Consider the following 27,994-nt stretch of genomic DNA (forward strand, 5'->3'; position numbering starts at 1 on the left):
AGGGTACCCCCTCTCTTGCTGAGGCCACAGACGTTCAACGCTCTAGACTTTATCCCCTCCATCTGCCAACTTGATTTCTCCAGTTACCTGTCTGGTGACAGAGCCAAGTGGAGACTATGAGATAAAACTCACTGATAAGACTGTAATAATTATTTACTATCTCACAAAACATAAACCTGTACAGCCACATGTCTGAGCAACAACAACGTGCAAAAAATTAGACCCACACATGCTTCCTTGCAAACATTTACAGGACTTAAATGCAAACAGTGCAGAAAACTGAAAAGAAATAATGCAACAGATTGTTGTGCTGCAAAGCTAAAAAGAGGGAAACAATACAAACAATAAATTTTAGCCCTGATTAACAGGCTGTAACTCAATAATAACAAGTATACACAACATGTAACTGATTGCAACACAAAGTACGTCATAGAGGCATGCAGCTCAACCCTAAGGCAACTAAGAATAGTGTTACAACACATACAAACATCGCTTTAACAAAGGAGACTAGCAAAACAAAATATCTATTTGATTTTACTTTGTTTGCTGCATTGTTTTGTTTTTCTAACTCACGTGTCAAGTGTAGGGCAGATGCCTCAATCTTTAACTGCTTTTCTGCAACGGCTTTGATTTGAATTTAAATGCATAAAATCTGATGTATGTTTCGACTGCCATAACTGTCTATCTCGCTTTACTTGGCCTTCTTTATCAGTGTTGTACAAGAGACTTACTGTACAGGGAAGATGTTTAGATTATGCAGTGATATAAGTAGTTAAAATCACTAAAAACAGCAACATCATGAAACTAATGATTACATGTTCCTCCAGAGATAATTATGATCCTCATAATGTCATGCTATATCGCACACTGGAGCCATTTTTCATAACAAACTGTAGTGACATGTTGTATAGTTTGTTCCAAGGGTTTCATAACTAAATGTAGGATTTTAAAGGTATAGCTCAGAAATTTTGAAATGAGGGATTGTTAAAAGAGTTTAAAAAGTTATCTTGACTGCAGTAGAGAACTTTCTTCTTTTTATTTGAACATTGTGATGACAAAATGTGTTGCGATTAATCAGCATTTTTCTGAACTTGTCTTTGTTTTGCCATCATCGTCATTTTCCCGCCACTTTCCGTGTTCTTAAGTATTTTGTCTATCCAGATCTATGAAAGTGTTGGTCATCAAGGACAATGGCAGTTCATCCAACCAGCCAAATATAATATTTACATGCAGTGGGTAAAGTTATGTTGCTTGAAATATTGCATCAAATAACTAAGTTAACTATCTGAGTACATGTGGTACAAGGACAACTTTTGGCTGCTTAGGGCCTCCTGCTGGCCTGGGGGATCAAAAAGAGCTTGAATTCACAAAGGACAAGTTAACAAATGAACATATCATAAATGTAACATTCAGAATTATGTTAACTGGGCCATAATTTAAAGCTAACTTGTTAATTTTCGCAGCTTGCCTCTGAGCTGGGAAAACATTTCAGGCACAATTTAACTTTTGCAGCTAGATCAATGAGTATTAAACCTTTTTTGCTGTGGTTGCTTGTGTTGCTGCCTGGAAAGAAAGAATAATCTTTGTTAACATACTATATTGTAAAGCAGTGCATATCTTCTGTGTTTAACTTGTTGATTAGGTTTCATATTCTGAAAATATTCAAATAAACAATAAAAAAGTTTTTACTGCTAATATTTTTTGTATTTTTCCCTTCAGCTTAACTGAAAAACTTAAGTTGTAGGATAAAAAGACTGCATCAGCAGTTAAGATAAATATATATTTTTTTTATTTCCTGACCAACAAATTACTATTTACTTTAAAAACATTTAAAAATGAAGCATTCTCAATTTAGATTATTCTAGACATGTGTTTGGCACCCTATTCTGAGCTCAGAAAAACTTTTAGAAGCCTAAAAGAAACTTGGGCCAGCCCTGTACATATTGTATGTTACCAATGTTACTGTTAAAATTCAGCGGCTGGCCTTATGTTCAAACATACAAGATATCCTTTCAAATTTAAGAACTGAACTTATTTTCTTATATCGTCTCATATCGACTTCTAGAAAATGCTTTAATTTCCTGGTCCACTTTGATGCACATATGTACAGTATTTTTTGTTTCCTTGAAAAGAAAAAAAAGTCATTACATTTGCCTGGGAGCAGTCCTGTATTTGTCTACGTTCCTGCAATAAAGTGCCAGCAGCAGGGGGACGAGAGGGCGTGGGTGGGGTGGAGAAAATATTCAAACGGTTCGCTATTGGCTGCTGGCTCCAATGGGCGGAGCCTAGATGAGACAAAACAGACAAGTTCCGCTCGTATGAGACAGAGCAACAGCGTCAGAGGAGGAGCTTCATCGCTGTTATTATTCTCATCAGTTATTGGTGCTAAGGATTGAAGAATCTACCAGTGCGCACTTTTTACGCGCATTGAAGTCTTTCACTGAGGGAGTTTTCTTTAGAAAAAAAAATAAAAATCTAAATATTGTCTAATTAACTTGCTGAGGAGAAGAGAACAGAGGCCATGGATGTGGTGTGTCTGATGTGTTTGGCGCTGACCGTCGGTGCGTGGTTTGCCTCCGCGGAGCGACACAGCGTCTATTGGAACAGCTCAAACCCAAAGTAAGTAAACAGATCTGGGCTACACTTTCCTGTAGCCTGGAGAAAAAGATGTGCAACCTGTAACTTTGATCAGTCACTATAGTCTGTGCACGTCTAAGTAAATAAGTTTCGTTGTTTTTTGTTGTTGTTGTTGTTGCTGTTTTTATATTGGTATATGAAAACCTCTATCCAAGGCTGCTTTTACTTGCCATTTTTATATAATACAGTTAAACGTCCGTGAGAGGTTATTGTTTGGATACCCTTTAAATTAGCTTTAAAGATACTATCCAGTGATGTATTTAGTTGCGGCAAAAAATACACTGACAGTAAAAACTGAAGCATTCACATTTCATTGTCCCTCACAAATCACTTATGTTTTATCTGTGAAGTCCATGCAGCATTCTCACAAGCGGATCCAACGTTTTGCTGCAGCTGTACATAATATAAGTGAGCATCTTTGAAATAGAAATTTTATAAAATGTTAACAAAGATGAAAAGGCAGGAAAAATACAAATATACTTAGAAAGAGCCCCAATTGGCTGCATTATGCTGTATTTGATGTCATCAGAGACAAGTGTGCATGAAAACTTGTTTTTAGGAGGGTAGATTCTGTCTTGATTAAGTAAATTTACAACAGACTAGCAAAGCAAAGGAAAAACCCAAATACAACATGATGTTCTGTAGGTGACAAACTTTATCTAAAGTAAGTTTGAGTGAATTTACAGAAACGTCTGGCTAGTAGCTTTACATATTTCTATTAGATCAGTGAGTTGATGCCTTGACAGATGGACACATTCAACACTATATTTAACTGTAACACAGAGTCAGACATACTCTAATAGTAGAAAATAGACTGACGAGTATGAACTTAGCCCATGCTGTCTGCATGCTCTGCACCTGTGAGTGTGTGTGTCATGGAAAAGGCGTGTCTATTAGTAAGTAGGAGTTAATTGCCTAATGTAAAAAGAAAGGGAACAAAGAAAAAAGTGTGTTTTTCATCGGTGAGGATTTATATCCTACAAGGAGTGTGAGTCACGTAAAGTGCTGATGATTTTGTTTTGAGGTCAGAAATGTAATGCTATCCGGCCACTCAGTGGGATCGATAAGGTTTGACATATCGCAGCACAATTTATTGAGCTTTTAGCATGGGGGGGCGAGTCATCTCAGCGAGTATTATTTTGAAACCGAGCTGAAATAGAAGGACAGTCCCCGAGTTTGCTTTTTTCTTTCCTGCTGCAAAGAGGGTCGATTAAAATCCACCATCGAGAGGCAAAAAGGGCAAAACCATTATGGACTTTCAGCCTGGTCTTGATTACATTAGTTACTCTAATTGCCCTTTAGCAATGACAACAGAGGGGGGTGGGGTGGGGGGGGATTTAACTGGTCTAATGGTAAATGCGGTGAGCAGTGCTGGTATCATTTCTAGTGATTCAACGATATTACTCACCTGACTCACCTCAGACAGACTGAACAGAGGGGGAGAAATCGGGTTCAGATGATACCTGAGGGAAAATGTGTAACTATAGTCTGGTAAAACAGAGACCAGTGTCTGCCCATCTTATAGGAGATCTTTGTGACCACTTAGATGCCCCCTGCTGGCCTTGGGAACCTAAAGAGAAACTTAAACAAAAACGACAGGTTGAAAAATTCATTGATTGTACAGATACTAAAGACTAATCTCATAATTTAAAAGTTATGTTAACATAGTCATACTTCAAATTATTTAATTGTTCTGGGAGAACTTTTCATGTACATTTGAACTAGTTGTAAAAACAGTATGTAATTCTTCTATTTGCCTATTTTAACTAATTTAACATAACTAATATCTTAAGTGTGTGTGGTTGACATGTTATAAATTGATTGATAAAAATTATCTCTTATTTAACATATAAATAAGTTTTTACCTCTAGGAATTGTACGTACACTATTGAATGTTATTCTGTTTTTCAACTGTTTTGCAACTTTCTCTTCAACTTTACTTTGGAAGGTAGGGAAACCTACTCAAAACTGTGTTAACAAGTTAAAAATAGTAATGCCATAGTCAAAGATTAATAGATTGTACTATGCCCTTAGAAAACAAGCAGGATACCCTGCTATCTTCTTTATAGAAAGCTTTGAAGAATTACTAAGGTAATTAAATTAAAACTTGACAATAAAAAACACTGACAATATAGAAGCAAAATCGGAGGTGCTGCAGTGGCTAGAAGTTGGCCTCCTTATGAAACTATTTAGGACCTCCTACAACCTATGATTGGCCCTGGCAGGGACACTAGAGCTGAATAAGATTGAGTTGAAATAAGACGGGAGGCAGATGAAGATGAGGAATGAGGAGAATGGGGGAAATAGAGAATGGCCCAATCTAATTGAAAGTCAGATCTTGTGTGCCGTCTCTAATCCGACCCTGGACTATTTCTGCTGTCAAATGGGAGTTGCGTAACCGAAAGAGGGGGTAAAAAATTATAGAAAAACACTAATCCCTTCTTCTGCATGTCTAAAGATAGACCCTGACACAGACAAACTAAACAGAGGATCAACTTTTAATATCAGACCCTCTACTGATGTGCCCCAAATGTTAGGAAAGATCATTTTTGCACCCTTATTTGATTTTCTTCCATTTTTTTTTTTCCAAATGTATTCTTTTCACTTTTTAGTCAAACCTTTTTTTCTACTGCACTCCACCTACCCAGAACCATCCCCATGTGATCAATCAGTCTCCTGTTAATCAGACTGCATTGATCCATCTGCACGCTACACAGTTAATTGATGCTAATTGATCCTTGGCCTGATTGTGAGGCTGCACAGATTTATCTTACAGGAGGAGGACAGTGACCAGATGGCAACAGTGCTCATTCTTGTTGGGGACTGTAGAAACATGAATAAATCGCCATCTTGTCAGCAAGCTCAACAATAGGGGCTTAATCCCTCGTGCTGATTTGAGACACAACCGTGTTTGTGTGCTACTTCTCCTTACGTGACAGGTGAAGCCCTGTTTATCCACTTCGTGTCTTGGCCTGTACGAGCGCTTATTAGCGTTTGTAGGGAGAGGTTGAACTTAGGATGGCCCTAAGCTGGATTTCAGTGGCAGCAGGCGTATTTTTGTTTTGGACTGACAGCTAATGAGTGCACCTGAACGTCAGAGAGCAGGGAGTGGCATTTTTACCGTAGGGAGCCTCGCCAATTCTTGACGAATGTGTGACTCACACTCACACACTCCACTGGGGGTTGGGGGGGGAGGACTGGGATGTTAATATTAGCCATAGACAACATTCCAGCCTACTGTTACTATACTCAACTGTCAGCTGTGCATGCAAGTGGGGGTTTTTTCTCCCTCCGTACCTGTCTGTAACTCTCCCCGGGCCTCCAACAGCTGGGTCTCCTCCCACAGTCTGACCCCAGACCCTGCAGATCTTTGTCTCTTCTTATTATTAATGGTATAAGTCACCTTATCTCTGTTATAACAATACCATCATCCATCTTCAGTGGCCTGGGTGTTCCAGATATATTTAATCAGGAGTTTGGCGTAATGTAACACTCTGCTTATCTCAGCCAGTGATGCTGATGAAGCAGACAGGCCTGCTGCTGCAACATACTAGTGGTAAAGGGGGTTGATGTCACTCCAACCTGGAGATGCACCACTTAAAAGTTTGTGACCAATTTCCAATCTTTGGTTTTTGTAATGCTTTAGCCCGCCAATACCAATTATAGCCAACTCTTATTCCTGTTAAGAAGTTGTAGATCATGCTGCTATAAAACAGGGTTTTGCCATTATAAAACAAAGACAAAATTGGAGGTCACATTTTAAACCATTTTTAGCATTCAGAATTTGTGCTTAGCATGGTTAGTGCAGCTATTATTACTAAAACAGCAGTCTCCCAGTGTACTCCTAGAAATGTTGATCTCAGGGTATATCTGAGATTTCTTAAACACTTCTAACACTTCCAAATCCAGCATGAAATTTTAAACTGGCTTTAGCATGGTAAGTAGAGCCATCATTACTGAAACAACAGTCTACATGGGTGTTCGCTGCAGAATGTAGATCCTTTTCTTAGCTGCCAACATTTCCAGATCCAGTTTGCTGTATTTTGTTCTGCCTTCCTCTTATCTGATGAAAGTCTTGCTCTCTCCCACTCTCTCATAGCCTGAATGAACCACATATATGTTTTGATATCTCTTGATGTCTGTGATGTCTCTGACTTCAGTCTTAAACACTTCAATGATACTGAAAATAGTGAACACTCATTAAAAACTAACCCTCAAGGAATGTTGTTACAGTGACCTTGTAGCACTGAGATATGGTGCATTTACTAATAGATCTGCTATTCACCTATAAATATTTTTTACATTTTGCTCCCATTCCTTCTCTTCACTTTTTTACTCTTTATTAAAAATACACCACCACCTCCAGAGCCATGCATTGTCTGCTTGTTGTTCTTTAATCTCACCAGAATAGGCACGCAGACCCACACTGACACATTTTCAAACAGGCAGCAGAGGATGGAATCTGACCACCTGACCCACAAACACCAAATTATCATCATCTGGCTGATACATAAACTCATATCTGGTGATGTAACCGCTATTCTGTCAGTTTCAGAGTAATCTCCCTGATGAGATTCATCGTGTATAAGAACAATGAAATACACAATGCTCTTCCATTCATAATCAGGGGCCTTTTTTGCATCACAGGCCAACTGGTATACAGTAACCGTCCTCCTGTTTTTTATCCATAGGCAGCTTGAGATTCTAATAAATAGAAAATAATATACCTGTGGTTTTTTGTTTGTGGAGATAATGTTCCCTCTTCAAGGTATCCATGCATCCATGCACTTCTATTATTTATCTGCCCCTCTTTCTTTTCCTTCCTTCTCTTTAGTACGGACTTAACCCACACAAACAGAGGAATTTTTACTCTTTAATTTATGTAGCCCTTGGTCTTATAAAAAAAATGTTTGGTGACAAGATTAGACATTTGTATCCCCACTCCCAGAAGCATGTTAAAGAAACAGGTCAGGATTTTTGAAATGAGGCTCTGTTAAAAATAGAGATGAACAAAACAGGATATTATGGCCAAAACCGATTTTCCTTTTTCTTCACTGTCACTTTTTCTTCACTTGCCTGCCAATTCCAATTTTTTAAAGGGCTGTAACACTGAAATGGGACAAAAATGTGCTCCACGATTCTTGATAGAGATAGTAGTTTTGAATCAAGCAGAAAATGAAGGAATTATAATTATCCCTGTTTATGGGTGATGTGTGTCTGTAACTTCTAAGTTTTATTACATTCAAAAAAGTAAAAGTACATGCTGTTGGTTGATGCATTTATAGACTGATAATGGTGGAAGTTCTTAATTTTTTCCTGTATTTGACCTGAGCTGATCAAAAGGAAATTGGTTTTCTTGGGCCAATTGATCGGTGCCCTTCCAGTTGAAAGGTTATGAGCAGTTAATAATCTTTAAAACATAGTAGTTTAAAATGCAGACACAATTTTATGAACATTTAAACCATTATCAGGTTTGCATTGACTAAGTATTTGCGAAGAAACTAATGATTATTTACATGGGAAATGGATGTGGTAGGCGGTGCAACACAAATAAACCTCCTGTGTGAAACATGTGCTGAAAAAAATAATAACAAAATTTAAGAAATAAATAAATCTCACTTTAACCCCTATAATATTTTTGCACTACTTTTCTTTTTAATAATTACTCTGCTTTACATATCTTTTTTCAGTGTGTGTTTCACACAGGAAGATCACTGGTGTCGCACTGCCTCCTATCCCCTTTTCCCATGGCGAGTGTGACAATTTACAGGTTCATTAAATAATATTTGCATAAACTGATATGGTTCTGTTTTTTTGTGACTAGTTGTTATTAGGATAGCAGAAATCTGCCCTGGTATGGCCCCTCTCAGAATAGCTTTATCTTTAGTCCCTGGGCCCAACAAATCTGCATTTATACTAAATTAAGACACCAAGATAAATGTCTGTATCTGCTGCAGGTACGATATTACTTCATTTATTTTACCAGAACCTCACTTCAAAAATCCTAAACTATCCGTATAAACTAATCTTAATACCATTTTGCCTTTATTTACCCATTCATTGCTTATAGAATAAGATGCTTTTGAAAACAGCGGGACGGGTGAAAAGATTTTTGGGGTCACAGTGAAGGGGAATGAAGTAGGGGGAGAGATAGAGGCCTGGGTACAGGCTGAGGTGAAGAAAGGGGTTTGTGTTGAGAAATTAGCCTGGATGAAGAGCTTCAGTTTATTATGTTATCCTTAAGAGACAGGACAAAGCGGGAAATAGAGCGGGGGTGGGCTGGATGTGGAATAATAAAAGAGAGAGGGAGACTGAGGGAGGAGAGAGTGGACAGTGATGGATGGAGGGAGGGAAGAGAAGCACTATTGTTGACAGGGGTTAAGGTTCTCATCTTGCATAAGTGTCTTTATGCAAAAATAAGACTCCCAACTCAATTATAAAGTGCAACGTTGTGTTTTAAAAATGTGATAAAAAATAGTTGCAGCTTGTTGCAGTGGTGGATATTGGAGGAAGAATTCCCGCTTGTTAGATTACGATGGAAGCTAATATAGTAAGACTTTTTAGATTGGCTATTATGTGGCAGCCCGCTATGAGCAACTAAAAACCCATTAGGTCCTCTGACAGCTCGTGTGAAAAGAGGTGTGAATCTGTCATACCACAGCAAATTAATAGCGTATTAAGTTCAGACCTCACTGTAAAAGTGTGATAAAGCGGGATAAGGAATTTGATGGGTACGCCCTGTGAGAAACCATCCAACCTCCCCCCCTCTTTGTGACATTCCAGAGTGTGCACACTTTCTACTGATTACCTGCACAGCAGATGCAAGAAGAGGAGGAGGGGTGCTGGCTTTCTCCTTGAATGTTTTATGTGTGTGAGGCGTATATCACCAATGCTGACTCGGATGATAGCGTCTGTGAGCAGTTGCGACTCTGAACTCTAACCCTTCGACCCCAACCAGCAGTTTGAAACTCTCTCTTGAGAGACGGTAAAAGACAGACGTTCCTGTGTCAGTAGTTTGCACAAAACCAGCAGGGGCTTTGAGGGTGGTGCGAATGGTGGGAGGGGTAGGGAAAAGGGAAGAGGGAAGCAGGAATGACAGGAAAAAGACAAAAACAGAAGAGTAGTGCAATGACAATGGCAAAACTTCAAAGCATCCGTTAAAAGAGGCAAGTGTTGAAAAGGCCACCTTCTGTAACAACCATTCGAGCTCTTTACTATTTTATAACCCACTTGTTACCTGACAAAGGGTGCTGGTCAATTGTCTCCTTCGTCATTTTGTTCCTCTACAGTTTTAAATTTGTTCGGGTATTAGAAAGGAGAAATCTGTACGTTCCATGCCTCATGATGCATGTTTAAGTGTATCGGTACTAAATGGTACAACAGAAAGAAATGGTGACACATAGGTAGGAAATGGGGTTGTGAACTGACAAAAGGTTGAACTGGCCAGGAGGGCCTTATACACACCCCTTGGTTGATTATGCAAAAACTGGAGTAGCTCTGCAGTGAGAAATGACCTGCAGAGAGGAACAAAGACAAAAACCTTCAACCTCCTCTGTTTATCCACACCTCCGTCTCATGTAAGACATGAGCACACGAGGGACTACACAAGACCTCGATGAGCAGATGTGTTCTGGAGCCCAGGGCACCAGATGCCCTGGATAAGGGTCTTCAGAGAATCTCAAAGGAGAGCACACACACAAAACCCCAGCACATAGGAAGAGGAAGAGGTGTGTAAAGTAGGTTTTCAACAACTCACGCACACCTGGCTCTGAATCGCTCGAAGGACGGAGCTTAGAGGTTTATTGCGTCTCTCGCTCTCCTGAGAAATCCCAGTGGGAGGTGAGAGCAAATGCGGGAAGATGAGTGAACACGTAAAAGGTGGATGTCGGAAAAGGAAAGGTTTTCATCTTGTGGTGACAATCATGATGGCCAACCGAGATGATAGTCAAAAGCCCCCTCAGCCATATAGACACACACATTAGACACCTCCACATTAGTCAGGGTGGTGAAAACTCCTCGGAGGTTTATACTGAAAGGTTGAAGGGGCCCTGTAGCCTTCAGGCAGTCTGTCTTTGGGGATGCAGAGGGTATAATTACACCCCATTCATTCCTTCTCCCCTGCTTTTGCACAGAACATATTGGTCCCAGACCCCTAACAGCTTTTAATTAGCCAGACCAATGGAGGAGGGGAAAAGGAGGAGGTGAAGAGAAGGATAAAGGAGAATTTTCTTGAAAGCGCGAGCCGTGAATGAAATTAGCAACAGAATCTTTCTGTTCAGTTGGTTTTTGACAAGATCGTGTTTTAATGCAAAGCTAGGCCAGACCGCTAACAAGGACTCAGTGTGGGGAGGGGAAAAAAGTGTATCCCATACAATTTAAACATATTATTTCCTTCAGAGGGAACCACTTGAGACCTCCAAACGCCTTGTTTGCTCCAGTCCTGTTATTATGGTTTGGGCAGGAGAAAAGAGCGGAGAGAAGTTAGAGGAGATCAGTGATTATCTGGACAATTTTACTGCCACAGATGTGTCTATTCTTTTTGCAGAAAAGTGGCATCTGTGCACACAGACATATTTACACACCTGTGCAGAAGAATTTACACAACAAAAACCTTTACTTGGGGGGAAAAGGTGCTGATTATAAGCAGAAAGTAGTAATCAGCCTATTAGCCCTAGAAAACAAGTGCAGCGCTGTGTTCTGCTAACAAAGCGTGTTTTGACAGGTATGTTAGAGCTAACCAGTGCATTACAGGCTTATGGAAGAGAGGGAAGGAAGGAGGGGTTAGGGGGTCCTCACATGGAGCCTGTGTGTCTGTGACTTGGCTGGGGCGGGGGGGGGTGGGGGTCCTAACAGGAGCCACAACAACAGGACGCTAAGAGGAGGTGGTGGAAGGTGGGGTGAGATCACAGCCAGAACGTCTCAGGCTTTGATGACAGCGTTAACAGCAGACATACAGAAGCAGACACACAAAAGCGGTTTTCTTTTCACTTTTACGCACTGCAACGGGCTTCACAAGCATCCAGATGCATCTTTTTAAAGGGATAGTTCAGGGATTTTTTTAACGAGGTTCTGTTAAATGCTTATTAGAACTTAATGTTACCTGCAGTGAAGAACTCTCTTGGCATCTTCATTTAGTTTAAATTCTGATTAGTTGGATCCAGAGAATGAAACTAATGGCTAGTCTTAGAAGGGCAATGACCAAAGTGGACTCCTGATGTCTTAAAACCACCCAAATCTCAAAAATGTTTATAGTGGTTAATGCAGACACTATTTTAAGAACTTTTAAATAGTCATGGCTTTAGAATTGAGCATTTATTTATGCCGAAGCTGATGATTATTCACACAAAAAATTGAGCTTGGAGTCTGTGCCCCACAAACAATCCTGAATTTCCAGTCAGTTTAACAGCCTGAAATAAAACTAAAGTCATATAAATATAATTAACCCAGATTTCACCTGAACCTCTGAAATATTTTTTTCTTTTTACTCAACTTTACTTGTAATTCAGACAGTTTTAGAGGAAACACTTTACATGTTCCATTGTGAGTATGTAGAGTCTTTAGCCCTCTAAGGATGTAATGTGCAAATAAAAACCTTTCTTCGCCTTCGTCTTTTGGCAGATTTTAGAGAAAGAATAACATGTCGAGTAGAGGGCCTCAACTGCATTGTGTTTGGAGTGCCAAGACCAGTTAATTTCATTTTTACACATAAGTTAGCCCCTGACCCCCCTCCCTATTTAGCCCCATTAAATTTGCTTCAAAACCAGAAGCAACTACTGACTAACAGAAGGTAAACACTTGACAGCTGCTTTTCTGTTCTCTCTAAACACCCTCAGATGTGCTTGTGGGAATAAAAGGGATTTATGCTGATTTGTCCATACTTTATCAGGACATGGGAAGCATTGGAAGCGAGCAAACAGAAGACAGGAAGGCTAACAAGGAACAACAAAATAAAATAGAGGGTGAAAATGAAAAAGAGCCTAAATAGAATCTGAGAGCAAATTACAAACATCTTCTAATCTGTAACCTTGGTATACTTTGAGGCCAGTAACTGCTTAAGCCTGAGTATAAAAAGAGAAGAAAATAGGGGATTTCATATTTTGGGGATGAGCTAAGTTGTTGTTATTATTTTCTTCTACTTGATTGCGTGTACAAAGGGAAACTCCACTTAAGGGAAAAAACCCTGGAAAGGTGTGTAATAGTTATAGTGTTTTATGTTTGTAGGATTCTGGGTGTGTTTTCTTATCTAAAAACAGCTTAAACAGGTCAAGCCTGATCAGGCTCCTTCTCTTTCTGTTGCTGAAATTAGTTTGCAGAGGCACACCGAAAAAAAAACTGCCTCACATTGTGTCCTGCACATTCAACCTTTCTGTAAACACGTGTTGTTTGTGTGAGACTGTTTTCAGTTGCTGCGCACGTCTGAAAACAGATGATCTGATCATATGTCACTAACCTCTTTTCTCACCTTCTCTCTGAAGTTTCCTGTGGGATGACTACACGGTGGAGGTGCACATCAATGACTACCTGGACATCATCTGCCCCCACTACACCCACGAGGAGGTGCCTTCCCATTCGGCAGAGCGCTACGTGCTGTACATGGTGGAGAAGGAGGACTATGACGTTTGCAAGCCTCACTCGTTCGATCAGCTCCGCTGGGAGTGCTCAAGGCCCTTTGCTCCCCACGCTCCGGAAAAGTTCTCGGAGAAGTTTCAGCGCTTCACGCCCTTCACACTGGGAAAAGAGTTCAGGACGGGGGAGAGCTATTACTATATCTGTAAGTCTCACAAGAAAAAAATAATTCTTAATGTTTGCTGGGATATTAGTGTTTTCTTTTATTGAAAATGCCCCATCTGTCTTGAAATGTACAGCCAAGCCAATGCATCACCACGGCAGCGACTGTCTGAGGCTGAGAGTCGATGTCGTCGGGCATAAAGGCTCCGGGAAGTCTCATTGGGTCAAATCTAAGGCAGAGGAGAGGGAAAAGGAGGAGGAAAAAATTACGTTTATTGCTGCAGGAGGAGTTCACAACCCCTCCAATCGGCTCCCAGCAGGTGAGGACTGATTTCTAAGAAAATAGTTTAAACTGGAGCCGTGTCTCAGACCGTCTCAAACTGGGTGTGTTTACCATTCCTTACTGATGAAATCTAATGCTCTCTCCCTTCTCTCAGATGACCCCGCTGTCATGGAGCCAAACGTCCAGAGGAGTATCGGCAGCTCTGCAGCACAGCTGGTGTCTTTGTCATTCTTTTTTACCATCATCCCAGTCTTATTAGCCATGACGATGCTCTGAGGCCTACCAGTACTCCAAAAACAGAGACTTTTTGAACCTGATGCAGGCTGTCGGGACACTTGATATTTTTATATATATAAATATGAGTTTTTTTATATGAGCTTGGACAGTGTGTGATGTTCAGTGTGTGTTTGATGTGGTTGTTCGTGTGAATGTGGAGCGTGGATCGCTCCAAAGAAGAAAGGGACCTGGAACATGTTTTTTTTTTATTTTTTTTATCTTTACCTCCTTTCTTCAATTTTGAGGATGAAAATTCTCAATTTTGACTATTTAAGATGCACACACTTTTCAGTCATCATGAACAAAAGCTACAAACCGAATGATCAAAATATGAGTTTAAAATTGCATTAACCTTTGTGATCATATGTTTTCAGATGTTCATATCATTGGTACAGCTGTGCATTATTTCAGCCTGCTCTCAGTCATTTGTTCCTCCTCTACATGTAGAGAAATTATTTTTTGTTTGTGTTGTTGTCAGCAGCTGCCAAAATGGTAACAATAATGTAGGATATGTGTAATGTTGTGTAGCACTCAGCTCCTTGTTCAGCCTCATGCAGCTAAATATCCCACATGTTTTCATGTTTATCAGATGAAATGTTTGGGAACTATTTGTGTAAAGCCGGGGTCAGCAACCTGTGCAATCCAAAGAGCAATTAGTGCACTAACATTTCCCCTAAAAGTTTTATATTCCTTCAAAGAACAGTTTGCTTATCAGGTTTTTAAAATTACTACTACATTAAATAGTTTAATGATTAACAAACAGGAATTCATTTCTAAATCTGTAAATTTTGTATTGAATCTAATATTTAACACTTGAAGAAAAAGGAGTTAACATGGAGTTTGTGGCTTAATGACAAAAATGAAATGAAGGGGTTTTTGTACTTTCGATGCCATTCTGTTAGGCTCCATGAACTCTCGGTCAATTCGCCCCTATGCCAGTTCGTACCACCATTTTGATCCTTCCTACTTCCATTTTGCACATTTGTACCTAAATCCAGGTGTATGAGGATTTTTTTTTTTTCATTGTAAAATATTTTCATAAATTATGGAGATAAATCTCTGTTTGGGTGATTGACTATTATAAAATACAGGAGTTTATGCTCACTGAACAAAAAGATAAATTTAAGCCAGGTATTGTTTACTGGAGTCATAAAACCACATTTCTTTACTGTACACTATGAGTAGATTAAAAAAAAAAATTGCAAAGGTACTAATGGCGAAGGGAATGATCCTTTATGCAGATGATACATGGAAATAAACAGAAAACCTGTTAGAAATTAGCCTTAAGCCTTCATATTTAAAAACACTGTTTAGTTCTATGTCAGGTTTGGCCAAAGATATTAAGAGACACTTTGAAGAGCCTAAAGAGCCAAAAACAGCTCCAGAGCCACAGATTGCAGACTACTGGTCTAAATCCATCAAAAAATCTGGATTTTTCAAATGGCTTTTTTCCAAACTCCTCATGTGTCAATATATTTTCTCATCACTAATGAATGGAACAAAAATAATTAGAAGAGCTGTTTGACTCTGGTTTCAGGAGCTGAGCTTCATTAGTATTTATCCAGTCATGACCTTCCCTGGTACACTGGTTAATGTTTTCATCCTGCTAATCAAACCTCAAAGTGATGGGGCTTCCCAGAACCTGGTTGTTTTCCTGTTTAAAACTTGCTTGACTCATTTGTGTTGATGTTTATAAATGTAAATTTGTACAAAAGGAAAGTTATGAAAAACTGTTTTAAGATGTGAAAATCTTTCGTGAAATAAAAACAAAAACATGCTATGATGCCTAAAATGTATCTGGTTTTTATCATTTTTTTTTAAATATTGCAATAACCCACCTTGGAGCTTAAAGCCCTCTGTGATCATTAAAATTTTGATGGATGACACAACATTTTGGCAAAGCTGTCCGTCTCCTGCCTGATGAAGCCTCTCCCAAGTTTCCACCCTCAAGTCTTTCCCAACTCTAGTTTTGTCATCCCCTCTCCTTTCATCTCCAGTGTACAACATGACCTGGCTTAGATTTCACAGTTTCAAAACTAAACACAAGAGCTGAGAGGTCGCTTGAAAGGGAACCAAGGAATCCAGGAGAAATGGGGGCCGTAAGCTAGCTGACAACTAGGTGAAAAAGTGTCACGTTTGTGTCCTTGCCCTCGGTCTTTTGCTCGTTTTCCCTCATTTTGGCTTCTCTGCACACCTTCAACTGTGGTAAAGCCGACCAACCTCCTACACAGCTGGATGTTAGGAAGAGGCACGCAAACGTTCAGACCTGCTAACCTCAGGAATCGCTGAAAACTGTCAAAAGTCGCAACTCCTTGTAAAACCACACATCATACATACTCAAAATCAGGGCATAAAACAGAACTGTTAGTTTTTCCATGATCACGTCATGGCCTACATCCACTGCATGATGATCACACAGCCTTAAAAATCTTGTGTAATGCAGGAGCCGTCTGTTCAGTCTGTTACCACAGGACAGAGGTTAACAACATGCAAAGAGTACTGACCAAACATGGAAGTATTTGTAATATTGTGACATACAGTACTTTGTAAAAGCATCAATACCTCCTATCACATTTGGCCCCATTAAAATCAAAAACGTTTTTACATTTTGTTTTGTTTTTATATACTTTACAAATACTATTTTAAAAATGTGGCATGCATTTGTAATCAGGCCCCAGGGTCATTAATTCAGAGAATAGCACCATTAACTACAATTGTGGAAGTTTGTTTCTACCAATTTTACACTAAAATGTAAAATACTAAAATGTGTGTCTAGTCCTCTTTTCAAAATATCTCAAACTCAGATTTGATGAACAGGGTTTGTGAACCCTGTTCATCAAATCAATTTTTAAATGTTACAGATTTTCTATTGGATTTAGGTCTAGACTTTTACAGTGCATGCTTCTCTGCCCCAAAACATGAAATTCCCACCATCATATTACATCATGTGGACGGTGTGCTCAAGGTGATGTGTAGTTTTTCAAATCTTGCCACTATTCCAAAACGACCAAATTTAGGTTGATAGGTTTAACAGCGCTATGTGGGACATTTTTCCACATCTTTCTCCCTGAAAGATGTGGAAAAATTCTTTCTCCCTGCTGTGTTTCTTGGTCTTCATGAAGTTGATTGTTCAGTAATGTTCTCTAACAAACCTCTGATGTCTTTACAGAACAGCTGGATTTATGCTGAGAGTAAATGTTCTCAAATAAAATCCTATAAAAGGCACTGAAGTTTGGAGTTGTAAAGTGTTGAAATGACAAGAGGTTCAAAGTGCATTAATGCTTTAGCAAATCACTGCAAAACGCTAAACAAATGTGTTCCACAATAAATAAGGCAACAATCTCTGAAATACCTTGACAATGGAAGAATTCTGAATATTTTAGAATCGTCTCTCACATTTTTATTCATTAAACAAAAGTTGTGAACAAAAATGCATTTTCTAGCTCAGGAACAATTTGGAGAACTTCATTGAGATGCTTCTAATTGCCATCTAATGATCTCTGAGATCGGTCTGAGGAGGTTTTTCCCCACTCCTCACTTTCAAATGTGAGAAGTTTGAGGGGTTTCTTGCATGTTCGGCTTGTTATAAGTCACCCCAGAGCATCTGAGGTGTATATCTGGGCTTTGACTCCGCCCAGCACTTTCCATTTCTTGATTCTTAACCACTCCTTAGTAGACTTACTGATATGTTTTGGATCATTGTCATGTTGCCGGGTCCAGTTCTGCTTCAGCTTTTATTTTGTACTACAGATGGTCTCAGAGTTTTTTCAGCCACCTCTGATACACATATTGGATTTCATGATGGTGAGCGGTCCAGCTCCTGGTACAGCAAAGCATCCCCAAACCATCACACTTCCAGCTCCATGCTTCACATGTATTATAAGGTTATTTTCCCTGAATGCTGTATTTTCTTAATGCTAAACATGTCCTCTGTTCTGATGTCAAAATAATTACATTTTGCACTAATCTGTCCAAAGCACATTATTTAGAAATCATGGTAGCATGAGACGGACTCCACAACCCACACAAGTGGCTCAGGTAGTGCAGCTCATCCAGGATGGCACATCAATGCAAGCTGTGGCAAGAAGGTTTGCTGTGTCTGTCAGCGTAGTGTCCAGAGCCTGGAGGCGCTACCAGGAGACAGGCCAATACACCAGGAGACATGGAGGAGGCCGTAGGAGGGCAACAACCCAGCAGCAGGACCGCTACCTCCACCTTTGTGCAAGGAGGAACAGGAGGAGCGCTGCCAGAGCCCTGCAAAATGACCTCCAGCCGGCCACAAATGTGCATGTGTCTGCACAAACGGTTAGAAACCGACTTCATGAGGATGGTATGAGGGCCTGACGTCCACAAACGGGGGTTGAGCTCACAGCCCAACACCATGCAGGACGCTTGGTATTTGCCAGAGAACACCAGGATTGGCAAATTCACCACTGGCGCCCTGTGCTCTTCACAGATGAAAGCAGGTTCACACTGAGCACATGTGACAGACGTGACAGAGTCTGGAGACACCGTGGAGAGCGATCTGCTGCCTGCAACATCCTTCAGCATGACATGGTTTGGCAGTGGGTCAGTAATGGTGTGGGGTGGCATTTCTTTGGAGGGCTGCATGGCCCTCCATGTGCTTGCCAGAGGTAGCCTGACTGCCATTAGGCACCGAGATGAGATCCTCAGACCCCTTGTGAGAACATATGCTGGTGCGGTTGGCCCTGGGTTCCTCCTAATGCAGGACAATGCTAGACCTCATGTGGCTGGAGTGTGTCAGCAGTTCCTGCAAGATGAAGACATTGAAGCTATGGACTGGCCCGCCCGTTCCCCAGACCTGAATCCGATTGAGCACATCTGGGACATCATGTCTCGCTCCATCCACCAACGTCACGTTGCATCACAGACTGTCCAGGAGTTGGCGGATGCTTTAGTCCAGGTCTGGGAGGAGATCCCTCAGGAGACCATCTGCCGTCTCATCAGGAGCATGCCCAGGCGTTGTACGGAGGTCATACAGGCACGTGGAGGCCACACACAATACTGAGCCTCATTTTGAAATGTTTTAAGGACATTACATCAAAGTTGGAGCCTGTAGTGTGTTTTTCCACTTTAATTTTGTGTGTGACTCCAAATCCAGGCCTCCATTGGTTAATAAATTTGATTTCCATTGATGATTTTTGTGTGATTTTGTTGTCAGCACATTCAACTTTGTACAGAACAAAGTATTCAATGAGAATATTTCATTCATTCAGATCTAGGATGTGTTATTTGAGTGCATGTGTATATATATAAATATACAGGGGTTGGACAATGAAACTGAAACACCTGTCATTTTAGTGTGGGAGGTTTTATGGCTAAATTGGACCAGCCTGGTAGCCAGTCTTCATTGATTGCACATTGCACCAGTAAGAGCAGAGTGTGAAGGTTCAATTAGCAGGGTAAGAGCACAGTTTTGCTCAAAATATTGAAATGCACACAACATTATGGGTGACATACCAGAGTTCAAAAAAGGACAAATTGTTGGTGCACGTCTTGCTGGCGCATCTGTGACCAAGACAGCAAGTCTTTGTGATGTATCAAGAGCCACGGTATCCAGGTTAATGTCAGCATACCACCAAGAAGGACGAACCACATCCAACAGGATTAACTGTGGACGCAAGAGGAAGCTGTCTGAAAGGGATGTTTGGGTGCTAACCTGGATTGTATCCAAAAAACTTAAAACCACGGCTGCCCAAATCACAGCAGAATTAAATGTGCACCTCAACTCTCCTGTTTCCACCAGAACTGTCCGTCAGGAGCTCCACAGGGTCAATATACACGGCCGGGCTGCTATAGCCAAACCTTTGGTCACTCATGCCAATGCCAAACATCGGTTTCAATGGTGCAGGGAGCGCAAATCTTGGGCTGTGGACATTGTGAAACATGTATTGTTCTCTGAAGGCGGTGCCGTGTATCAGGATGACAATGCACCAATACACACAGCAAGACTGGTGAAAGATTGGTTTGATGAACATGAAAGTGAAGTTGAACATCTCCCATGGCCTGCACAGTCACCAGATCTAAATATTATTGAGCCACTTTGGGGTGTTTTGGAGGAGCAAGTCAGGAAACGTTTTCCTCCACCAGTATCACCTAGTGACCTGGTCACTATCCTGCAAGAAGAATGGCTTAAAATCCCTCTGACCACTGTGCAGGACTTGTATATGTCATTCCCAAGACGAATTGACGCTGTATTGGCTGCAAAAGGAGGCCCTACATCATACTAATAAATTATTGTGGTTAACCAGGTGTTTCAGTTTCATTGACCAACCCACCGTATATATATATATATATATACCGTGCAGCCCCTATATATATATAGGGGCTGCACGGTGGCGCAGTTGATAGCACTGTTGCCTTGCAGCAAGAAGGTCCTGGGTTCAGTTCCTTCTTGTAAGTTCTCCCCGTGCATGTGTGGGTTCTCACCGGGTACTCCAGCTTCCTCCCACAGTCCAAAGACATGCCTGTTAGGTTAATTGGTCTCTCTAAATTGCCCTTAGGTGTATGAATGAGTGTGTGTGGTTGTTTGTGTGTTGCCCTGCGATGGACTGGCGACCTGTCCGGGGTGTACCCTGCCTCTCGCCCATAGACTGCTGGAGATAGGCACCAGATCCCCCGCGACCCACTATGGAATAAGCGGTAGAAAATGAATTACTGACTATATATATATGTATATATATATATATATTATATATATACATACATATCTCATCCAGGATGGCACATCAATGCAAGCTGTGGCAAGAAGGTTTGCTGTGTCTGTCAGCGTAGTGTCCAGAGCCTGGAGGCGCTACCAGGAGACAGGCCAGTACACCAGGACACGTGGAGGAGGCCGTAGGAGGGCAACAACCCAGCAGCAGGACTGCTACCTCCACCTTTGTGCAAGGAGGAACAGGAGGAGCACTGCCAGAGCCCTGCAAAATGACCTCCAGCAGGCCACAAATGTGCATGTGTCTGCACAAACAGTTCGATATATATATATGTATGTTTATATACATACATATATATATGTTTAATTGAGTGTTGAATAAATAGTATTTTAATTAAATATAAATCCAAGACAGGAAAAACTTGCTTGAACTAGTTACAGTAGTTATTTATTTACTTTATTATTATTTTTTTTTTTAATTGTATATTTGTTCTGAGTATCTGCCTCTCCAATATGAGCAGTGGGCTCCACCTGTTCGCCCCTTTCAGAATTTTCTGAAGCCGCACCTTTGTTTGGGGACAGTTCCCATAAGTTGGATATCAGATGTTTTCAAGTTTGGGAACCACTGATTAAAGTTGACTTTGAAATAAAAACGTATAAACAGACATTCTGATATGAAACTGTATCTACTTGGTATAAAAATCAAAAAAAAAGTGCTCATATTGATCAGTTGTTTCATTTAGGATTTTGTGTAATAAAGTGTAGGGATTCTCCAGTTATTATCTGTTATTTACTGTTGAATTAAAAGTTTAACTCCTCTTATTTGTAGTATTGATCGCGTCTGACAGTCATCTGCTGCTCGAGAAGGACCTTTAGTTTTCAGCGGCGTGACGTTTTCTGTCGTCTCAGTATCCCATTGGTCAGTCCCGGTCTTCCTGCTTAGTCGCACAGCCAATCAGACGACAGAAACACCGAGCATAGTGATTACAAATACGGAAATAGAGTTTGAGCATCCTGGTACGGGTCTGCAGCCGTTTGTTTCCCTGTAGTTTGACCGTTTTTGGTTGAAAACATTGGAAGAGCGTTGAGCACACAGGTGTCAGGTGCAGCAGATATTTGATCTCTGCTTTATGGATTTGACTCCGCTTCTGTCATGGGCCTGCATCGTGTTCACAGTCGGGATGTTCTCGACAGGACTGTAAGTTTTCGTCAGTGATGTCACCCAGGTTATTTATTTCCTGGTGGAAGTTGTGAAATTGATTTAAAAAACGCATTAGCTTCATCAAAGCTAGTTATACCTGTTGTTCTGGATTAAGATCAATAAACACTTTAAAGTCTTTTCTCCTTTTTTATTTTTTACAAAGAAATCCACCACAGAGGGGTGTGTCTATGTCTTTCTCATGGTTTTGATTTATATTTGTGCTCCTAGGACCGACCTGAGGAAGATGCGGGAATCCAAAAGTGCAGATAACATCCAGTTTCTGCCCTTCCTCACAACATGTCTGAAGTAACATTGGTGTTTTTAAGCCTTCCTCCATCATCTGCACAGGTAAGCCCAGTTCAGCACATCTAACGCTGCTCCTGTTTCCATAGTAACTTGGGCTGGCTGTTTTATGGCACCCTGAAGATGGATCACACCATTATCGTGGTGAACGTCATCGGAGCTCTCCTTCAAATCCTCTACATTGTCATGTACTTCCTCTACACTAAACAGAAGGTAAAACAAAACGTGGTGTCAAGTGAAACTTTGCAGGTCACCTACTAGATGTGCCTATCAGTCGACCAGAGATGAGAATCCGCTATTTTATGTTTGATTGGCCGGTCAAATACTGAAAAACCAACTCATATATATTCATGATGCAGAGAATTGCATATTGTATGCATTTATTTATTTCTTGATTTTGATTATTATGGCCTACAATTATTGAAAACTAAAAATTCAGCTTCTTGGAAAATTTAAAAATAACAAAAGATCACTTATATTATAGTTTTAATACAGAAATGTTATGACCTTCACAATCGTGGGGAAGACTTCTGACTTGATAGCTGTGCAGAAGACACACTCCGCATGTCGGGTAAGCAGCAAAAGGTCATTCCTGAAGAAGCTGGCAGTCCACCGGGCATATTGCATATTGCTGGAAAGTTAATTGGAAGGAAAAAGTGTTGCTTAAAAAGGCCCACAAGAAACAGAGATAACTGCAACCTTGAGAGGATTGTGAAGCAAACCCAATTCATGAGTTTGTGAGAGCTTGGTCCTTTTCAATTAAATTCTGTTTTATTTATATAGCGCCAATCCACGTTACATGTCGTCTCAAGGCACTTCACAAACTCAATTTTCCAGATGAATGTATGCTTTGCGTCTGATTTGGAAAGCACGGTCCCAGAGCCTAAAGTAAAAGTGGAGAGGCAGATTTCAAGGGGGTTGAACTTAAGGGGAGCCATGTCTTCTTCTGGTGTTTGTCCGCTATGTTTTATCAAGTCCAAGGTCAGCACAGCCATCTACCAGTAAGATTTAGCTCACTTCATGCTTTCGTCTGTTGACACGTTTGTTGGAGATGCTGATTATGCAGTACCTGCTTTAATGACCATGGAATCACTGGGCTTTGTAACAAACTTCTCTGACCCAAGCCCCACAGAGAATCTATGAGATGTTGTCAACTGGAAGATGAGAGAAACCATACCCAACAATACAGATGAGCTAAAGGCTTCCATAACTCTGGCTCATTGTCACCCTGCATTGATACATTTATTCATGGAAAAGGAGCCCTGCCCAAATAATGAGTGCATAAACTGAACAGTATATGCCAACATTTCTGTATTAAAAGTAATTTGTTCTTGCTCTTAAATACCGTTATTAATAATATTATTATTCACATTTTAGGAGAAAGCATGACTCTGTGTGTATAAGATCTATACAAGAGCTTCACTTTTTGTGTTGAATTACTTAAATATAGAGACATTTTATTGGTATTCTTATTTATTGAGATGTACCTAGCATTTTTTTTTTACATGACTATTGTTATTCCCACTTTGTGTTTGTTCCAGCGGCTAGTGACGCTCCAGACTCTGGCTGCAGCAGCAGTGTTGATCTGTGGATGGTTATACTTCACTACCTTTCTAACAGAGGGAGACGCTCGACTCCATCAGCTCGGTCTCACCTGCAGCGTGGTCACCGTCAGCATGTACCTGTCTCCTCTCGCAGACCTGGTACGGCACATTACATGCTCTCACAATACTCAGGCATTTCTTCTTTAGTCATCTGTTGTCTTCGTCTAAAATCCCTTTAAATTTCAGAAAACAATAATATAAATGTGATGGGATCCTGTACAGCCAGTTTAAGTCATATTTTAGAAGCATTTGTGTATTTCAGAGCGAGGTCAGTCTCAGCTTTTCCCTTTTATTAGGTTCAAAATTATTATTACTATTATTAAATTCATTATTAGTAAAATAAGTATGTTTTTTTTTTTATATAGATCTCCTGATGGTAGGCCTCACAAAAACAGATTTATTGCTATGGACATAATCAAGTTAAAATCTTTAATCTGACAAAGATGAAGCAGTTAAAATTAGATTTTCATACTTGGAAAAAGTCTTATTTCATTTGTTCCAGATTGCATCTATGAATGTCCTGATCCAATCCCCTGTATTATAAAAAGCCTCCCAGCTGAGGCATTTTAAAATGTTCCTGAGAGTTTATGACTAAACGCTATTCTTGATCTGCCTGTGATTTTATTTCAGCAACACACTCAGCAGGCTGCGCAGCAGCATCTCTACAGTTATTCTATTCTATTCAATTGTTTGTTTTTTTTTGGTTATTGTTTCTTTCTTTATCACAAGCTCTTTTGCTGTGCATGGTTTGCATAGCACAATAATGAGCATGGACGTAAACACCACGCATGAAAGCTGTGTCAGAAGGCTCTCCCGTACCATTCTTCTTAAAACAATAAAGGTGGACCAACTCAGTATAGCGATCCTGTTGTTGGCCGAGACATGCTTCAAATTTAAATTGTGTATCTCACCCTCTTACTCTTCTTGTGGGAAATGAACTTCAGTCTCGTCTATTGTTGTAAATCCTGCTGCTGGCTGGTAACACAGACCATACATCATAACTGCATCGTTTCCTCAACCTGTAAAGTCGACTTACCCCTCTACAGGTCAACAGATGCAGATGCAGCACCTCCTCTGAAGAGATGAAATAATCATTTGCATGGTTTCTTTTGGGGTTTTTTTGGTTGTTTTTGGGGGGGGTTAGCTTGGTTGTGTCTGTTTTAAATTAGCTTGAAGATGTAAAACATTTAATTGTGACAGGAAACCAAAATTGAAGAAATCTGTAAGGGTGCAAAACAGTAGGAATGAGCAATCTTTTAATTTTAATATCTGTTGCAACTTTTATATCAAACAAATACTCAAAGGCTGTTAAATTACAGCTGATTTGATCGATGAGGTGATTCTAAATATATATACACTTTTTTTATGTTTTTGCGGCACTAGTGGCCTTTCTACGTTTTTCGACAGTAAGCTAACAGGAAAGGTGAGGATAGAGAGGGAAGACATGCAGCAAAGGTCACCGGGGCTGGGAATTGAACTTGTAACAGATTTCTTCGAGGACTGAAGCCTCTGATATGTGTTGCTAGTTTTACCCCTGCATCACTGACATGCCATGGTAAAGATACACTTTAAAGCAATTCAGATGCAGCCTGAAAATTAGGTTTTTGTTAAAGAAATTCAACTCGATAAGTCGGTCATATTTTGTCTAAAGCAATTGTTCAGTTTGTTAATGAGCACCAGGCAGCATCAGCTCAGCTAAGTTCATATCCTTAAATCAGATCAGCTCCTTTCTGCATCTGCAAAATTGAAGGAAGAAATCTCCTGCTCTCTTTCCTTTTCCTTTTGTCACTTCATATCATCTTGTGGTTCTGTACTCCATCCTGTTTGTCTCATTCCATCCATCAGCCTCTGAGCTCTAAAATGACCCCCAGTCAGTTTCCTGCCTTTCATTCCTTCATCTGTCTTCCTGTTGTGGTGTGTGTCCTCTGTTTTTGTGCTTCGTCTACTTGGTTACGTTCTGTTTTTTCCTGATGCTCTACTCTAATAATACTGATACCGTGCATTTCTTGCATAGTGTCATGCTATATTTACTATATTCTGAAAATATAGTAAAATAAAGTTACCAAAACCTCGTACAGTTTAAAGTATTTTTTTACAAAGAAAGCCTTGACATTGTAAAATGTGAACAAAAACAGTTTGTCATCCTAACTACTATTGCTGTTGCAAGCTAGAAACAATGTATTTCACTGTGTTCAACACTTTTTGTAGCAACATTATTGCAAAAGGAAGTTTTATAATACTGTGTGTAAGATTAAATTTGATGCAAATAGTTAGAAGGGATGGGCTGCACTGTAGGACAGTTGGTAGCACTGTTGCCTAGCAGCAAGAAGGTCCTGGGTTCGATTCCCGGCCAGGAGTCTTTCTGCGTGGTGTTTGCATGTTCTCCCCACTGCATGCGTGGGTTCTCACTGGGTATTCCGGCTTCCTCCCACAGTCGAAAAACATGACTGTTAGGGTAACTGGTCTCTCTAAATTACCCTTAGGTGTGAATGGGTGTGTGCATGATTGTTTGTCTTGTGTACTGCCCTGTGATGGACTGGCGACCTGTCCAGGGTGTACCCTGCCTCTCGCCTATAGACCGCTGGAGATATGTACCAGCTCCCCCACGACCCACTATGGAAGAAGCAGGTAAAGAAAATAGATTGATAGTTAGAAGTGCCAATAAACTGCGCAGTTCATGCCATAGAGGTAGAGCAGGGGACGCGTATACAAAGGTTGTTGGTCCCTAAGGCAAATGGTTGGCAGTCCTTCGATTCCCAACCTTGAGACCTTTGCTGCATGTCGTTCCCCCCCTTCTTTCTCTGCCCATGTTCTGTCTGAATACTGCAAATAAAGGCAACTGGTGCCTCAAAATTGCTAATTAACTATTTTTAACTGATGCTAGAGGTATGTTTTTAAAGCAAGGGGGCCATGTTGGATTTTGAGGTTGGTGCTTGTTTGACTTTCACACTCAGAATTCCAACTTCGAAGCACCTTTCTATAACTTTTTTCTTTCATCTGTAATTTTGGAAATGTAAATATCTAAACAGACGCCATAATTGAATTACACCCTTTAACCAATCAGCAGTGCCTTTGGATTAGAACGTAACAGCTTTAAAATAAAGATATCAACATGGTGGTTCTAGAAAAGAGCTACAGACGTAGTGGTATTTCTCTGTCAGTTTACATAAAATTGTTTAAAAGATGTTTCACAGAATTTTGTCTCTGTTTTCTACTCTTGCTTCCAGGTAGCAATAATTCGCAGTGGTAACGTGCAGGTCTTGTCTTTCCCTCTGACTGTTGCCACCTTCTTCACTTCAACTGCCTGGGTTCTTTATGGCCTGCAGCTGAACGACTATTATATTACGGTAAAACTCTGAAAATATCCACAGAGTAATTTCTGACCAAAAATAACAGTGATGTTGCTTCATGTTTTTCCTTCACGTTGTCTTTGTTGGTTCCAGGTTCCAAACACGCCAGGAATCTTCACCAGCCTGATCAGATTTTACCTGTTCTGGAAATTTGCCTCCACTAGTCAAAGTTTGCCCTCCTATAAGCCTTTGCATGTATGAGGTGAAAATATGTGCAAGTAAAAGCGGAAAGACAATTCAAAACTGTCAATGCTGCACAAACCTGTCAGTTTGTGGAGCTTTTCCATCCTGACGGAAGAGAGGGAGACTTGCACATGGACTGATAACATAAATAATATCTATGTTTTACATGGGGTTAAGCAGTTATTTTCCTGCAGCAATGTGTGTGAAAAGGGACCTTTGTCTCTGTTTTTAAGCTCTTACTGTGCCTTTAGGTGTTCCAGACAGTAACTGAACTTTTGTCATGTTGAGAAACAGTCTGATAAACTGAAATCAGCATCATTCCATTTGAGCCAAAGATGTAAGATTTTGAAGGATTTCTACCTTCTTGACTGCTATTTTATATACATATATACATGCATTCACAGCTGCATATGTGCATGCATACATAGTTATGGAATATTAAGGAGTACATTGTTTCACATTTTTCTGCACAGCTTGTAGAGTTGAGTTCATGTCTCTTCAGACTTTGTATTTGTGCCTTAAATGTAACCATGTTTATATGTCCAACTGTGGCGATGATATTTGTCCACGATCCTTTTCTAAATATTTGGACCTGAACCTTTTTTATATATACAGGAAGTGCTTATTAGGCTAATTTTTAAGGCCAAATAGTTTACTTACTTTTTTGGTCTATTTTTATAATTTATTTTGGGGATTTAATAAAATTTCTGACACAAAAAAAACAGAATTTGAATGTTTTTGTTTAGTTTTTCTTTT

At 40.2% G+C, this 27,994-nt stretch overlaps 2 protein-coding genes across 2 annotated transcripts; both read left to right on the plus strand.

Moving 5' to 3' along the window:
- Positions 1–2,332: 2,332 nt before the first annotated feature.
- On the plus strand, positions 2,333–15,716 carry efna1b (ephrin-A1b). The gene is made up of 4 exons (XM_047356669.1): positions 2,333–2,619; positions 13,113–13,408; positions 13,503–13,685; positions 13,803–15,716. Exons 1-4 carry the CDS (start codon positions 2,522–2,524, stop codon positions 13,922–13,924), a joined length of 699 nt encoding a protein of 232 aa, XP_047212625.1. The 5' UTR covers positions 2,333–2,521; the 3' UTR covers positions 13,925–15,716.
- A 5,866-nt stretch (positions 15,717–21,582) lies between these two features.
- Positions 21,583–27,960, plus strand: slc50a1 (solute carrier family 50 member 1). Its single transcript, XM_047359208.1, has 6 exons — positions 21,583–21,795; positions 22,027–22,104; positions 22,191–22,314; positions 23,643–23,804; positions 26,933–27,052; positions 27,149–27,960. The coding sequence occupies exons 1-6, from the start codon at positions 21,728–21,730 to the stop codon at positions 27,254–27,256; spliced, it is 660 nt and encodes a 219-aa protein (XP_047215164.1). The 5' UTR covers positions 21,583–21,727; the 3' UTR covers positions 27,257–27,960.
- The last annotated feature ends 34 nt before the right edge of the window (positions 27,961–27,994 follow it).

The sequence above is a fragment of the Girardinichthys multiradiatus genome, chromosome 3 (genome assembly GCF_021462225.1).
Source record: "Girardinichthys multiradiatus isolate DD_20200921_A chromosome 3, DD_fGirMul_XY1, whole genome shotgun sequence".
Classification (NCBI taxonomy): domain Eukaryota; kingdom Metazoa; phylum Chordata; class Actinopteri; order Cyprinodontiformes; family Goodeidae; genus Girardinichthys; species Girardinichthys multiradiatus.